We start from the raw sequence: 14,297 nt of genomic DNA, 5'->3' as shown, positions 1-14,297 counted from the left end.
ATGCCCATTACACATTATGGAACACACCGTACTGCCCATTACACATTATGGAACACACCGTACTGCCCATTACACATTATGGAACACACCGTACTGCCCATTACACATTATGGAACACACCGTACTGCCCATTACACATTATGGAACACACCGTTATGCCCATTACACATTATGGAACACACCATACTGCCCATTACACATTATGGAACACACTGTACTGCCCATTACACATTATGGAACACACCGTACTGCCCATTACAGAATATGACTATACATTATGCCAATTACACATTATGGAACACACCGTATTGCCCATTACAGAATATGACTATACATTATGCCAATTACACATTATGGAACACACCGTACTGCCCATTACAGAATATGACTATACATTATGCCAATTACACATTATGGAACACACCGTAATGCCCATTACATATAAGGCTACACAATTCATTATGCCCATTACACATTGGTGGCACACACTGTAATGCATGGCCATTAAACATTATGTAAAACTGTCAATTTACCTTTTGTGCTGCTACAGTCTTCAGAGGTGCCGCCACCGGGCCTCCCGATGTGTCCACTCTGCGCACGTGTTCTCAGATGGTGCCCGGCCTGCCCAGCCACTCAGCACTTCCCGCAAAGTTCGGGAACTTGTAAGACGGGCAGCGGTGGGCGTCGGACATCACATCCACAAATGCGGCAGTTCCTCTTTGCTTCACCTCTCCCCCATGCCATTCAGCTCCTCCGTCCTCCACAAACGCCAGCGCTGCTCAGACCAGGGGTGGATGTAGACTTTTCCTCGGGGGGGGTGGGGGGGGGGGGGTGGGGGGGTGGTTTGCTGTTTAATGTTGACGCTCCCACATCCAGTCATGACACCTCCCCTTACCAGTCCTGACTCCTCCGTCACTATACAAATGCAATAATCTATGGGGAAGGAGGGGGGAGAGGTTCAATGGCCTAAAAAAATTATACACTACATAAACAGCCCCATCACTGGTATAGTACATTGACCAGCAACAGTACCTAACCTACCAAGTACTAACAGTACCTAACCTACCAAGTACTAACAGTACCTAACCTACCAAGTACTAACAGTACCTAACCTACCAAGTACTAACAGTACCTAACCTACCAAGTACTAACAGTACCTAACCTACCAAGTACTAACAGTACCTATCCTACCAAGTACTAACAGTACCTAACCTACCAAGTACTAACAGTACCTAACCTACCAAGTACTAACAGTACCTAACCTACCAAGTACTAACAGTATCTAACCTACCAAGTACTAACAGTATCTAACCTACCAAGTACTAACAGTATCTAACCTACCAAGTACTAACAGTACCTAACCTACCAAGTACTAACAGTACCTAACATACCTACCTAATGCGTCCCCTTTATCAGCCAGCCCTACCCTATGACCCACCCCCAAATAGTCAACCAATCCCATAGAAGTTTGTGTACCTATGCTGGAATTTGCATATGAAGGCGTTCGGGCCAATGGGAGCTCTCCGCTCATTAGCATGCACCTTGGCTGATTAGCATGTGTGGCGCAAGCAGCACTAGGAGGCAGTGGAGTGGCTGCGCTGGTTACACTGTATCCCTGGTACTCTCGGGAGGAGGTGTGGACAGGAACTGCCCCTTGTGCCGCCACTGCCACTGCTGCAAAGATCACTGGATGTAGGAGAGGAGAGAGGGAAACGCTGCCGGTCCTGAGAGCGCACTACATGGACTGATCCCTCCCCGCAGCCCCCGGCCGCCGCCACTATTGTCTGTAAACTGGTCAGACTGATGGAGCTGCGTCATGACATCAAATGCAAATAACGTGGCTCAGCACTGGGGCAAAAATCAGCCCACCTGGCCATCGGCCCTTCTGCCATTTGCCAGAAGGCCAGTCTGGCCCTGGTTAGATTCACGTGCAGCCTGGGTGTTGTGTGAGAGGACAGCCAGGCAGAGGCTACATGGGCGGCGGGGCGGGGGGTAGGGGTGCTTGGCTGGCGGGGGGGGGCGCCCCCCCCCCCTAACAGCGGGGGGGCGCCCAAAACATAGCTACGCCACTGAGTCCTGTTATTGCTGCTGTTAAGTCCACACAGATGGGAGGGAGGAGCGGGGAGGAAGCTACAGGGCTCTGTCTCTTAATTAAAATGAGCATTTCCCCAACTACAGAAGAAAGATACTCAGGATAAAGAGGCTATTATTCCCCGAAGCTGCCTTCTGAATTAGCCGATACACCAGGCTTGCCGACTTTTTCTGTCTCCTCTCTGGCAGAAGCCCAGAGAGGAGACTTCCAGCTGTAGTTCGGGGGCGGGGCTTGAGAATTACATCATTAAGCCCCGCCTCCAGTATGTAAAAAATCCCAATTCACGGATCTCCGTGGAGGGGACGGGGCTAAAATGACGCAATTGTGGACATTTTAGCTCCACCCCCCTCCTCTGAGACCCGCGGATTGCCGCATTTAAACCCAGAGGTATGGGGGAACACGCTGCAATCTAGGGGTGGCGTGGGGGTCCCCCAGAATCCGGGAGTGTTGGCCACTTTTCCGGGGGCTTCCAGGAGGGTAGGCAACCCTGCGATACATTGGCCCTTTCCAGGTGACTGCTGTCCCTAGTCTCAGTGCCCATTCTCTGCTGTTACTCATTACATACATGTTTATCTTTGTACATACATACACATTTACACTGTGTATATACCCCCTAGTAAACCCCCCACCTCCTATGTATACCTCAATGCCTTCCCTTTTATCCACTGTGTATATACCTCATAGTAACCCCCCTCCTATGTATACCTCAATGCCTTTCCTTTTATCCACTGTGTATATACCCCCTTTCCCCCATCCTATGTATACAGGCTGAGTATCCCTTATCCGGATATCCCAAAACCGAAATATTCCAAAAACCGTAGGTTTTCAGAAAACTTTGCGATACCCGGCGGCCATCGGTCCCTGGTAATGTATGATTGCCAGCACCTGTGGTGACACCTTTCTCATCAGTTACCTAGCTCCCCACAGGTGCTGGCAATCCTACATTATCCATACCTCCCAGCATGCCCCTCTCCAGGAGGACACAGTGCTCTGTTCCTGGGCTTCCCTGGTAATGTATTATTGCCAGCACCTGTGGTGACACCTTCCTTATCAGTTACCTAGCTCCCCACAGGTGCTGGCAATCCTACATGTTCTATACCTCCCAGCATGCCCCTCTCCAGGAGGACACAGTGCTCTGCTCCTGGGCTTCCCTGGTAATGTATGATTGCCAGCACCTGTGGTGACACCTTTCTTATCAGTTACCTAGCTCCCCACAGGTGCTGGCAATCATACATTATCCATACCTCCCAGCATGCCCCTCTCCAGGAGGACACAATGCTCTGTTCCTGGCCTTTCCTGGTAATGTATGATTGCCAGCACCTGTGGTGACACCTTTCTTATCAGTTACCTAGCTCCCCACAGGTGCTGGCAATCATACATTATCCATACCTCCCAGCATGCCCCACTCCAGGAGGACACAATGCTCTGTTCCTGGGCTTCCCTGGTAATGTATGATTGCCAGCACCTGTGGTGACACCTTTCTTATCAGTTACCTAGCTCCCCACAGGTGCTGGCAATCCTACATGTTCTATACCTCCCAGCATGCCCCTCTCCAGGAGGACACAGTGCTCTGCTCCTGGGCTTCCCTGGTAATGTATGATTGCCATCACCTGTGGTGACACCTTTCTTATCAGTTACCTAGCTCCACACAGGTGCTGGCAATCATACATTATCCATACCTCCCAGCATGCCCCTCTCCAGGAGGACACAATGCTCTGTTCCTGGACTTCCCTGGTAATGTATGATTTCCAGCACCTGTGGTGACACCTTTCTTATCAGTTACCTAGCTCCCCACAGGTGCTGGCAATCATACATTATCCATACCTCCCAGCATGCCCCACTCCAGGAGGACACAATGCTCTGTACCTGGGCTTCCCCGGTAATGTATGATTGCCAGCACCTGTGGTGACACCTTTCTTATCAGTTACCTAGCTCCCCACAGGTGCTGGCAATCATACATTATACATACCTCCCAGCATGCCCCTCTCCAGGAGGACACAATGCTCTGCTCCTGGGATTCCCTGGTAATGTATGATTGCCAGCACCTGTGGTGACACCTTTCTTATCAGTTACCTAGCTCCCCACAGGTGCTGGCAATCATACATTATCCATACCTACCAGCATGCCCCTCTCCAGGAGGACACAATGCTCTGCTCCTGGGCTTCCCTGGTAATGTATGATTGCCATCACCTGTGGTGACACCTTTCTTATCAGTTACCTAGCTCCCCACAGGTGCTGGCAATCATACATTATCCATACCTCCCAGCATGCCCCTCTCCAGGAGGACACCATGCTCTGTTCCTGGGCTTCCCTGGTAATGTATGATTGCCAGCACCTGTGGTGACACCTTTCTTATCAGTTACCTAGCTCCCCACAGGTGCTGGCAATCATACACTACCAGGGAAGCACAGGAACAGAGCATTTTCTCCCGCATGGAGAGGGTCAGGTAGGCAAGTATGGTTGGGACTGGAGGGGGGAGGGTCAATATAGAATATATCAGGGTTGCCTACCCTCCCGGAATGACCGGGAGGGTCCCGGAAATCGGGGCGGGGCTAAAATGACGCGATGCTGTAGGCACGCCCCCCCACAGGGCATCATCTGTGTGGCCACGCCCCGTATCGCCTCTTTTTCCACTCCTGGATATGGCCCCGCCCCCTGCCTAACAGAGCTGGATACATGTCATACCTCATGGGAAAGGAGCACAGCGCTGTATACATGTCATTACCTCATATATACATATATATATATATATATATATATATATATATATATAACCACGTGGTGTTAGGGGAGAGGTGTGAATCCATCGCACAGAGCCCACAAATCACGCCGCAGCTAGCAGACACGTGACATACACATCTACCAATCCCAAACCGGCAATGCCTCGCGAGTGGCAGTTTCATCGGATCTGGTTTGTATTTCCCGCCACGTTGCACGCGAGCCGGTCTAAAGCCGAGATGGGCGGGTGATCCCGGAGTGGGCCAATCACCGGCAGCGCGGCAGTGATTGACGTCTGTGTGAACCAGTCACAATGTGCCCTGCGGTCCGCTGGGGTATAAATGTGGTACGGTGCCGGCTGCTCACGGCTCTCGGTAACAGGTTGGGGGAGGGGCTGAGGCGGAGGACACCGGAACCATCAACGTCACCAGCTGCCGGAACGGGACGAGAATGAGCGAGGTGGAGCCCCGGGACCCCGACCCGGTCATCCAACAGGAGGCGGAGGAGAAGCCGGCGCCGGCAGGAGGGAGGAGCCAGGCGGGGAAGAAAGTACTGGGTGAGCCGGAGGGGGGAAGGGGGGTGGTGGGGTGTACACACACCTGGGTGACCCTCTATGTATACTGCGTCCTAGATATATATTTATACTGTGTCCTAGATATATATACACCTGGCTGACCCTATATATATACTGCGTCCTAGATATATACACCTGGCTGACCCTATATATATATATATATATATATATATATATATATATATATATATATATATATACTGCGTCCTAGATATATACACCTGGCTGACCCTATATATATACTGCGTCCTAGATATATACACCTGGGTGACCCTCTATGTATACTGCGTCCCAGATATATATACACCTGGCTGACCCTCTATATACTGCGTCCCAGATATATATACACCTGGCTGACCCTCTATATACTGCGTCCTAGATATATACACACCTGGCTGACCCTCTATGTATACTGCGTCCTAGATATATATACACCTGGCTGACCCTATATATTTATACTGTGTCCTAGATATATATACACCTGGGTGACCCTCTATGTATACTGCGTCCTAGATACATATATACACCTGGGTGACCCTCTATGTATACTGCGTCCTAGATACATATATACACCTGGGTGACCCTCTATGTATACTGCGTCCTAGATACATATATACACCTGGGTGACCCTCTATATACGGCGCCCTATATACACACACCTGGGTGACCCTCTATATACTGCGTCCTAGATATATATACACCTGGGTGACCCTCTATATACTGCGTCCTAGATATATATACACCTGGCTGACCCTCTATATACTGCGTCCTAGATATATATTTATACTGTGTCCTAGATATATATACACCTGGCTGACCCTATATATTTATACTGTGTCCTAGATATATATACACCTGGGTGACCCTCTATGTATACTGCGTCCTAGATACATATATACACCTGGGTGACCCTCTATGTATACTGCGTCCTAGATACATATATACACCTGGGTGACCCTCTATATACGGCGCCCTATATATACACACCTGGGTGACCCTATATATATATATATATATACTGTGTCCTAGATATATATACACCTGGCTGACCCTCTATGTATACTGCGTCCTAGATATATATACACCTGGCTGACCCTCTATGTATACTGCGTCCTAGATATATATACACCTGGCTGACCCTCTATGTATACTGCGTCCTAGATATATATACACCTGGGTGACCCTCTATATACTGCGTCCTTTATACACACCTGGGTGACCCTCTATATACGGCGCCCTATATACACACACCTGGGTGACCCTATATATATACTGCGTCCTAGATATATATACACCTGGGTGACCCTCTATATATTCTGGATCCTATATATACACCTAGGTAGATAGAAAGAATATATCTATCAACCCAGGTGTGTGTGTATATAGGACACCGTATATATAGAGGGTCAGCCAGGTGTGTATATAGGATGCTAGGTATGTATATATGTATGTACACTGCATCCTATATATACCTGGGTGACCCTCTATATATCTCGCACACAACCAAATCTATCCATCTCCTACTCTGCGGCAGGTCTCTGATGGCGCTCGCGCTGCCACGGTCAGTTACGACAACATGGAGTCACTAGAGCCTGAGAGGCAGGCGTCGCCCGGGGGTGTGGCTGGCTCCCTGTGCGGGCAGGCGTCGCCCGGGGGTGTGGCTGGCTCCCTGTGCGGGCAGGCGTCGCCCGGGTGTGGCTGGCTCCCTGTGCGGGCAGGCGTCGCCCGGGTGTGGCTGGCTCCCTGTGCGGGCGGGCGTCGCCCGGGTGTGGCTGGCTCCCTGTGCGGGCGGGCGTCGCCCGGGTGTGGCTGGCTCCCTGTGCGGGCGGGCGTCGCCCGGGTGTGGCTGGCTCCCTGCGCGGGCGGGCGTCGCCCGGGTGTGGCTGGCTCCCTGCGCGGGCGGGCGTCGCCCGGGTGTGGCTGGCTCCCTGCGCGGGCAGGCGTCGCCCGGGTGTGGCTGGCTCCCTGCGCGGGCAGGCGTCGCCCGGGTGTGTCTGGCTCCCTGCGCGGGCAGGCGTCGCCCGGGTGTGTCTGGCTCCCTGCGCGGGCAGGCGTCGCCCGGGTGTGTCTGGCTCCCTGCGCGGGCAGGCGTCGCCCGGGTGTGTCTGGCTCCCTGCGCGGGCAGGCGTCGCCCGGGTGTGTCTGGCTCCCTCGCCCGGGTGTGTCTGGCTCCCTGCGCGGGCAGGCGTCGCCCGGGTGTGGCTGGCTCCCTGCGCGGGCAGGCAGATGGTGCATATAGACGTACTGACCAGTCTTCTCTTGCAGCTACACAGGTACAAGGAACAGTCAAATGGTTTAATGTCCGGAATGGGTATGGCTTTATCAACAGGTATGACAATCTAATTAGTCATTGGTTTATAGTTAGTCACAGATTTAGAAGATTATTTCTTACACTCAAATTTATTTTACAGGAATGACACAAAAGATGATGTCTTTGTCCATCAGGTAATTGGGTCTGGGCTGCAATGGGAGAGGCTTATTCCTTGTGACCATATGGAAACCTGGCGTGCTGTACCCTGCCTTCCATGGTCCCCACTATGTCTCCACTTTCCTCCTAGGTCCTCCCTGTGTTCCTGTACATGTATATCCCACATCGCTACCTATGCATGCCAAGGAAACCTCATAGTGGTCTATAGTCTTCCTTTTACATATGATACTAGAGAGCTGTCCCTATAGGTGCATCTTACATCCAGTCTGGGGGATACGTATATTACCTCAGGTGTTGTCTATATGAGGATGACACTAGTGAGCGGTCACTATAGGTGCATCTTACATCCAGTCTGGGGGTTACGTATATTACCTCAGGTGTTGTACATATGAGGTGATGACACTAGTGAGCGGTCCCTATAGGTGCATCTTACATCCAGTCTGGAGGTTATGTATATTACCTCAGGTGTTGTACATATGAGGATGACACTAGTGAGCGGTCACTATAGGTGCATCTTACATCCAGTCTGGGGGATGCGTATATGACCTCAGGTGTTGTACATATGAGGTGATGACACTAGTGAGCGGTCCCTATAGGTGCATCTTACATCCAGTCTGGAGGTTATGTATATTACCTCAGGTGTTGTACATATGAGGATGACACTAGTGAGCGGTCACTATAGGTGCATCTTACATCCAGTCTGGGGGATACGTATATTACCTCAGGTGTTGTACATATGAGGATGACACTAGAGAGCTGTCCCTATAGGTGCATCTTACATCCAGTCTGGGGGATGCGTATATGACCTCAGGTGTTGTACATAGGAGGATGAAACTATTGAGCGGTCCCTATAGGTGCATCTTACATCCAGTCTGGGGGATACTTCTATTACCTCAGGTGTTGTACATATGAGGTGATGATACTAGTGAGCTGTCCCTATAGGTACATCTTACATCCAGTCTGGGGGTTACGTATATTACCTCATGTGTTGTACATATGAGGTGATGACACTAGTGAGCTGTCCCTATAGGTGCATCTTACATCCAGTCTGGGGGATGCGTATATGACCTCATGTGTTGTACATAGGAGGATGAAACTATTGAGCGGTCCCTATAGGTGCATCTTACATCCAGTCTGGGGGATACTTCTATTACCTCAGGTGTTGTACATATGAGGTGATGATACTAGTGAGCTGTCCCTATAGGTACATCTTACATCCAGTCTGGGGGATACGTATATTACCTCAGGTGTTGTCTATATGAGGATGACACTAGTGAGCGGTCCCTATAGGTACATCTTACATCCAGTCTGGGGGATACTTCTATTACCTCAGGTGTTGTACATATGAGGTGATGATACTAGTGAGCGGTCACTATAGGTGCATCTTACATCCAGTCTGGGGGTTACGTATATTACCTCAGGTGTTGTACATAGGAGGATGACACTAGTGAGCTGTCCCTATAGGTGCATCTTACATCCAGTCTGGGGGATACGTATATTACCTCAGGTGTTGTACATAGGAGGATGACACTAGTGAGCTGTCCCTATAGGTGCATCTTACATCCAGTCTGGGGGTTACGTATATTACCTCAGGTTTTGTCTGTATGAGGATGACACTAGTGAGCGGTCCCTATAGGTGCATCTTACATCCAGTCTGGGGGATACGTATATTACCTCAGGTGTTGTACATATGAGGATGACACTAGTGAGCTGTCCCTATAGGTGTATCTTACATCCAGTCTGGCGGATGCATATATTACCTCAGGTGTTGTACATATGAGGTGATGACACTAGTGAGCTGTCCCTATAGGTACATCTTACATCCAGTCTGGGGGTTACGTATATTACCTCAGGTGTTGTACATATGAGGATGACACTAGTGAGCTGTCCCTATAGGTACATCTTACATCCAGTCTGGGGGTTACGTATATTACCTCAGGTGTTGTACATATGAGGAGATGACACTAGTGAGCTGTCCCTATAGGTGCATCTTACATCCAGTCTGGAGGATACGTATATTACCTCAGGTGTTGTACATATGAGGTGGTGACACTAGTGAGCGGTCCCTATAGGTGCATCTTACATCCAGTCTGGGGGATATGTATATTACCTCAGGTGTTGTACATATGAGGATGACACTAGTGAGCTGTCGCTATAGGTGCATCTTACATCCAGTCTGGGGGATGCGTATATTACCTCAGGTGTTGTACATATGAGGATGACACTAGTGAGCTGTCCCTATAGGTGCATCTTACATCCAGTCTGGAGGATACGTATATTACCTCAGGTGTTGTACATATAAGGAGGTGACACTAGTGAGCTGTCCCTATAGGTGCATCTTACATCCAGTCTGGGGGATACGTATATGACCTCAGGTGTTGTCTATATGAGGATGACACTAGTGAGCGGCCCCTATAGGTACATCTTACATCCAGTCTGGGGGATGTGTATATTACCTCAGGTGTTGTACATATGAGATGACCCTAGTGAGCTGTCCCTATAGGTACATCTTACATCCAGTCTGGGGGATATGTATATTACCTCAGGTGTTGTACATATGAGAAGATGACACTAGTGAGCTGTCCCTATAGGTGCATCTTACATCCAGTCTGGGGGATATGTATATTACCTCAGGTGTTGTACATATGAGGAGATGACACTAGTGAGCTGTCCCTATAGGTGCATCTTACATCCAGTCTGGGGGATACATAATATTACCTCAGGTGTTGTACATATGAGGAGATGACACTAGTGAGCTGTCCCTATATGTACAACACCTGAGGTAATATACGTATCCCCCAGACTGGATGTAAGATGCACCTATAGGGACAGCTCACTAGTGTCATTCTCATATGTACATCTTACATCCAGTCTGGGGGATGCGTATATTACCTCAGGTGTTGTCTATATGAGGTGGTGACACTAGTGAGCGGTCCCTATAGGTGCATCTTACATCCAGTCTGGGGGTTACGTATATTACCTCAGGTGTTGTACATAGGAGGATGACACTAGTGAGCTGTCCCTATAGGTGCATCTTACATCCAGTCTCGGGGTTACGTATATGACCTCAGGTGTTGTCTATATGAGGATTACACTAGTGAGCGGTCACTATAGGTGCATCTTACATCCAGTCTGGGGGATACGTATATTACCTCAGGTGTTGTACATAGGAGGTGATGACACTAGTGAGCTGTCCCTATAGGTGTATCTTACATCCAGTCTGGGGGATATGTATATTACCTCAGGTGTTGTACATATGAGGATGACACTAGTGAGCGGTCCCTATAGGTGCATCTTACATCCAGTCTGGGGGATACGTACATTACCTCAGGTGTTGTACATATGAGGTGATGATACTAGTGAGCTGTCCCTATAGGTGCATCTTACATCCAGTCTGGGGGATACATATATTACCTCAGGTGTTGTACATATGAGGAGATGACACTAGTGAGCTGTCCCTATAGGTGCATCTTACATCCAGTCTGGGGGATACGTATATTACCTCAGGTGTTGTACATATGAGGAGATGACACTAGTGAGCTGTCCCTATATGTACAACACCTGAGGTAATATACGTATCCCCCAGACTGGATGTAAGATGCACCTATAGGGACAGCTCACTAGTGTCATTCTCATATGTACATCTTACATCCAGTCTGGGGGATGCGTATATTACCTCAGGTGTTGTCTATATGAGGTGGTGACACTAGTGAGCGGTCCCTATAGGTGCATCTTACATCCAGTCTGGGGGTTACGTATATTACCTCAGGTGTTGTACATATGAGGATGACACTAGTGAGCTGTCCCTATAGGTGCATCTTACATCCAGTCTGGGGTATGCGTATATTACCTCAGGTGTTGTACATATGAGAAGATGACACTAGTGAGCGGTCCCTATAGGTGCATCTTACATCCAGTCTGGGGGATACGTATATTACCTCAGGTGTTGTACATATGAGGATGACACTAGTGAGCTGTCCCTATAGGTGTATCTTACATCCAGTCTGGGGGATATGTATATTACCTCAGGTGTTGTACATATGAGGATGACACTAGTGAGCTGTCCCTATAGGTGCATCTTACATCCAGTCTGGAGGATGTGTATATTACCTCAGGTGTTGTCTATATGAGGATGACACTAGTGAGCTGTCCCTATAGGTGCATCTTACATCCAGTCTGGAGGATGTGTATATTACCTCAGGTGTTGTCTATATGAGGATGACACTAGTGAGCTGTCCCTATAGGTGCATCTTACATCCAGTCTGGAGGATGTGTATATTACCTCAGGTGTTGTCTATATGAGGATGACACTAGTGAGCTGTCCCTATAGGTGCATCTTACATCTAGTCTGGGGTATGCGTATATTACCTCAGGTGTTGTACATATGAGGATGACAGTAGTGAGCTGTCCCTATAGGTGCATCTTACATCCAGTCTGGGGGATACGTATATTACCTCAGGTGTTGTACATAGGAGGATGACACTAGTGAGCTGTCCCTATAGGTACATCTTACATCCAGTCTGGGGGATACGTATATAACCTCATGTGTTGTACATATGAGGATGACACTAGTGAGCTGTCCCAATAGGTGCATCTTACATCCAGTCTGGGGGATACGTATATTACCTCATGTGTTGTACATATGAGGATGACACTAGTGAGCTGTCCCTATAGGTGCATCTTACATCCAGTCTGGGGGATGCGTATATTACCTCAGGTGTTGTACATAGGAGGTGATGACACTAGTGAGCTGTCCCTATAGGTGCATCTTACATCCAGTCTGGGGGATACGTATATTACCTCAGGTGTTGTACATATGAGGATGACACTAGTGAGCGGTCCCTATAGGTACATCTTACATCCAGTCTGGGGGATATGTATATTACCTCAGGTGTTGTACATATGAGAAGATGACACTAGTGAGCTGTCCCTATAGGTACATCTTACATCCAGTCTGGGGGATATGTATATTACCTCAGGTGTTGTACATATGAGGAGATGACACTAGTGAGCTGTCCCTATATGTGCATCTTACATCCAGTCTGGGGGATGCTTATATTACCTCAGGTGTTGTACATATGAGGATGACACTAGTGAGCTGTCCCTATATGTACAACACCTGAGGTAATATATGTATTCCCCAGACTGGATGTAAGATGCACCTATAGGGACAGCTCACTAGTGTCATTCTCATATGTACATCTTACATCCAGTCTGGGGGATGCGTATATTACCTCAGGTGTTGTCTATATGAGGTGGTGACACTAGTGAGCGGTCCCTATAGGTGCATCTTATATCCAGTCTGGGGGTTACGTATATTACCTCAGGTGTTGTACATATGAGAAGATGACACTAGTGAGCTGTCCCTATAGGTACATCTTACATCCAGTCTGGGGGATACGTATATTACCTCAGGTGTTGTACATAGGAGGATGACACTAGTGAGCGGTCACTATAGGTGCATCCTACATCCAGTCTGGGGGATACGTATATTACCTCAGGTGTTGTCTATATGAGGATGACACTAGTGAGCTGTCCCTATAGGTGCATCTTACATCCAGTCTGGGGGATGCGTATATTACCTCAGGTGTTGGATATCTGAAGAGCTGATTGGTGAGTGTGGCAGTGTCTGATATGGCTGGCTTCCTGCGATTTGAGTCTCTGCAGTCTGTGTAATATACTAAAGGCCATTACTCACTGCTTATTATTCTAGATCGTTCTGCTGCGTTTGACACTGTGGATCACTCTTCTACAAACACTACACTCCCTAGGTCTTTATGATACAGCCATCTCCTGGTTCACATCTTACCTATCTGATCGCTCTTTCAGTGTTCGCTTCTCTCTCTGCCTCCTTCATTACCTCTGTCAGTTGGCGTACCGCAAGGCTCAGTCTTAAGGTGCATACACACTGTAAAAAAAATTTTGACCAATTTCGTTGAAAGACATTTCCCTTGAACCCTGTGTCCTGGATGAAAGATCTAGCTACAGTTTATAGGCGCTTTTTGAAAGATATCAAAATTGAGCTGCCTGCACAGTTGACTAACAACGTTGAATAACTGGCGGGTATACGCATCATCATTCGTCGTTCGTCGCAAACCCACTGAAGGACATTTTGAATAATTTTGTTCAGAGTGGCCAAAATGAACGAAATTGGATAAAAGTTGATCAAAAAAACTGTACAGTGTGTATGCACGTTTAGGTCCTCTGCCTTTCTCCATCTATACCTCCTCTCTTGGCAAACTAATCATCTTTCTGATTCCATTATCGCTTGTATGCGGATGACACTCGGATCTGTCAACCTTAGGGCAGTATTCAATGAGGCTGATTCGCCATGTTTTATGGCGATTTTGTGCTATTTTCAAGCTGTACAGCAATTTTTTGACTAAAACGGTGAATCGCCCTATTCAATGACCAGATGGCGAATACATTTCAAGGGTTTTTTTCGCCATGATTCACCGAGTAGCAATCGCTATCTTTTTATGGTG

The 14,297-nt window shown here is 48.5% G+C and overlaps 1 protein-coding gene across 1 annotated transcript in view; it reads left to right on the top strand.

The window, feature by feature from the left end:
* Positions 1-5,076: 5,076 nt before the first annotated feature.
* Positions 5,077-14,297, top strand: part of YBX2 (Y-box binding protein 2) — a 38,677-nt gene continuing 29,456 nt past the window's right edge. The window contains exons 1-3 of the mRNA XM_083185913.1: positions 5,077-5,366; positions 7,650-7,713; positions 7,796-7,829. Of these exons, the coding sequence (XP_083042039.1) occupies positions 5,261-5,366; positions 7,650-7,713; positions 7,796-7,829 (204 nt within the window). The 5' untranslated portion in view covers positions 5,077-5,260. The remainder of the gene's footprint in view (positions 5,367-7,649; positions 7,714-7,795; positions 7,830-14,297) is intronic.

Source organism: Crinia signifera, chromosome 4, assembly GCF_055691185.1.
Source record: "Crinia signifera chromosome 4, ASM5569118v1, whole genome shotgun sequence".
Taxonomy (NCBI): Eukaryota; Metazoa; Chordata; class Amphibia; order Anura; family Myobatrachidae; genus Crinia; species Crinia signifera.
Note: the sequence above shows the minus strand (reverse complement) of the source record. Positions and strands in the feature narration are given on the sequence as shown.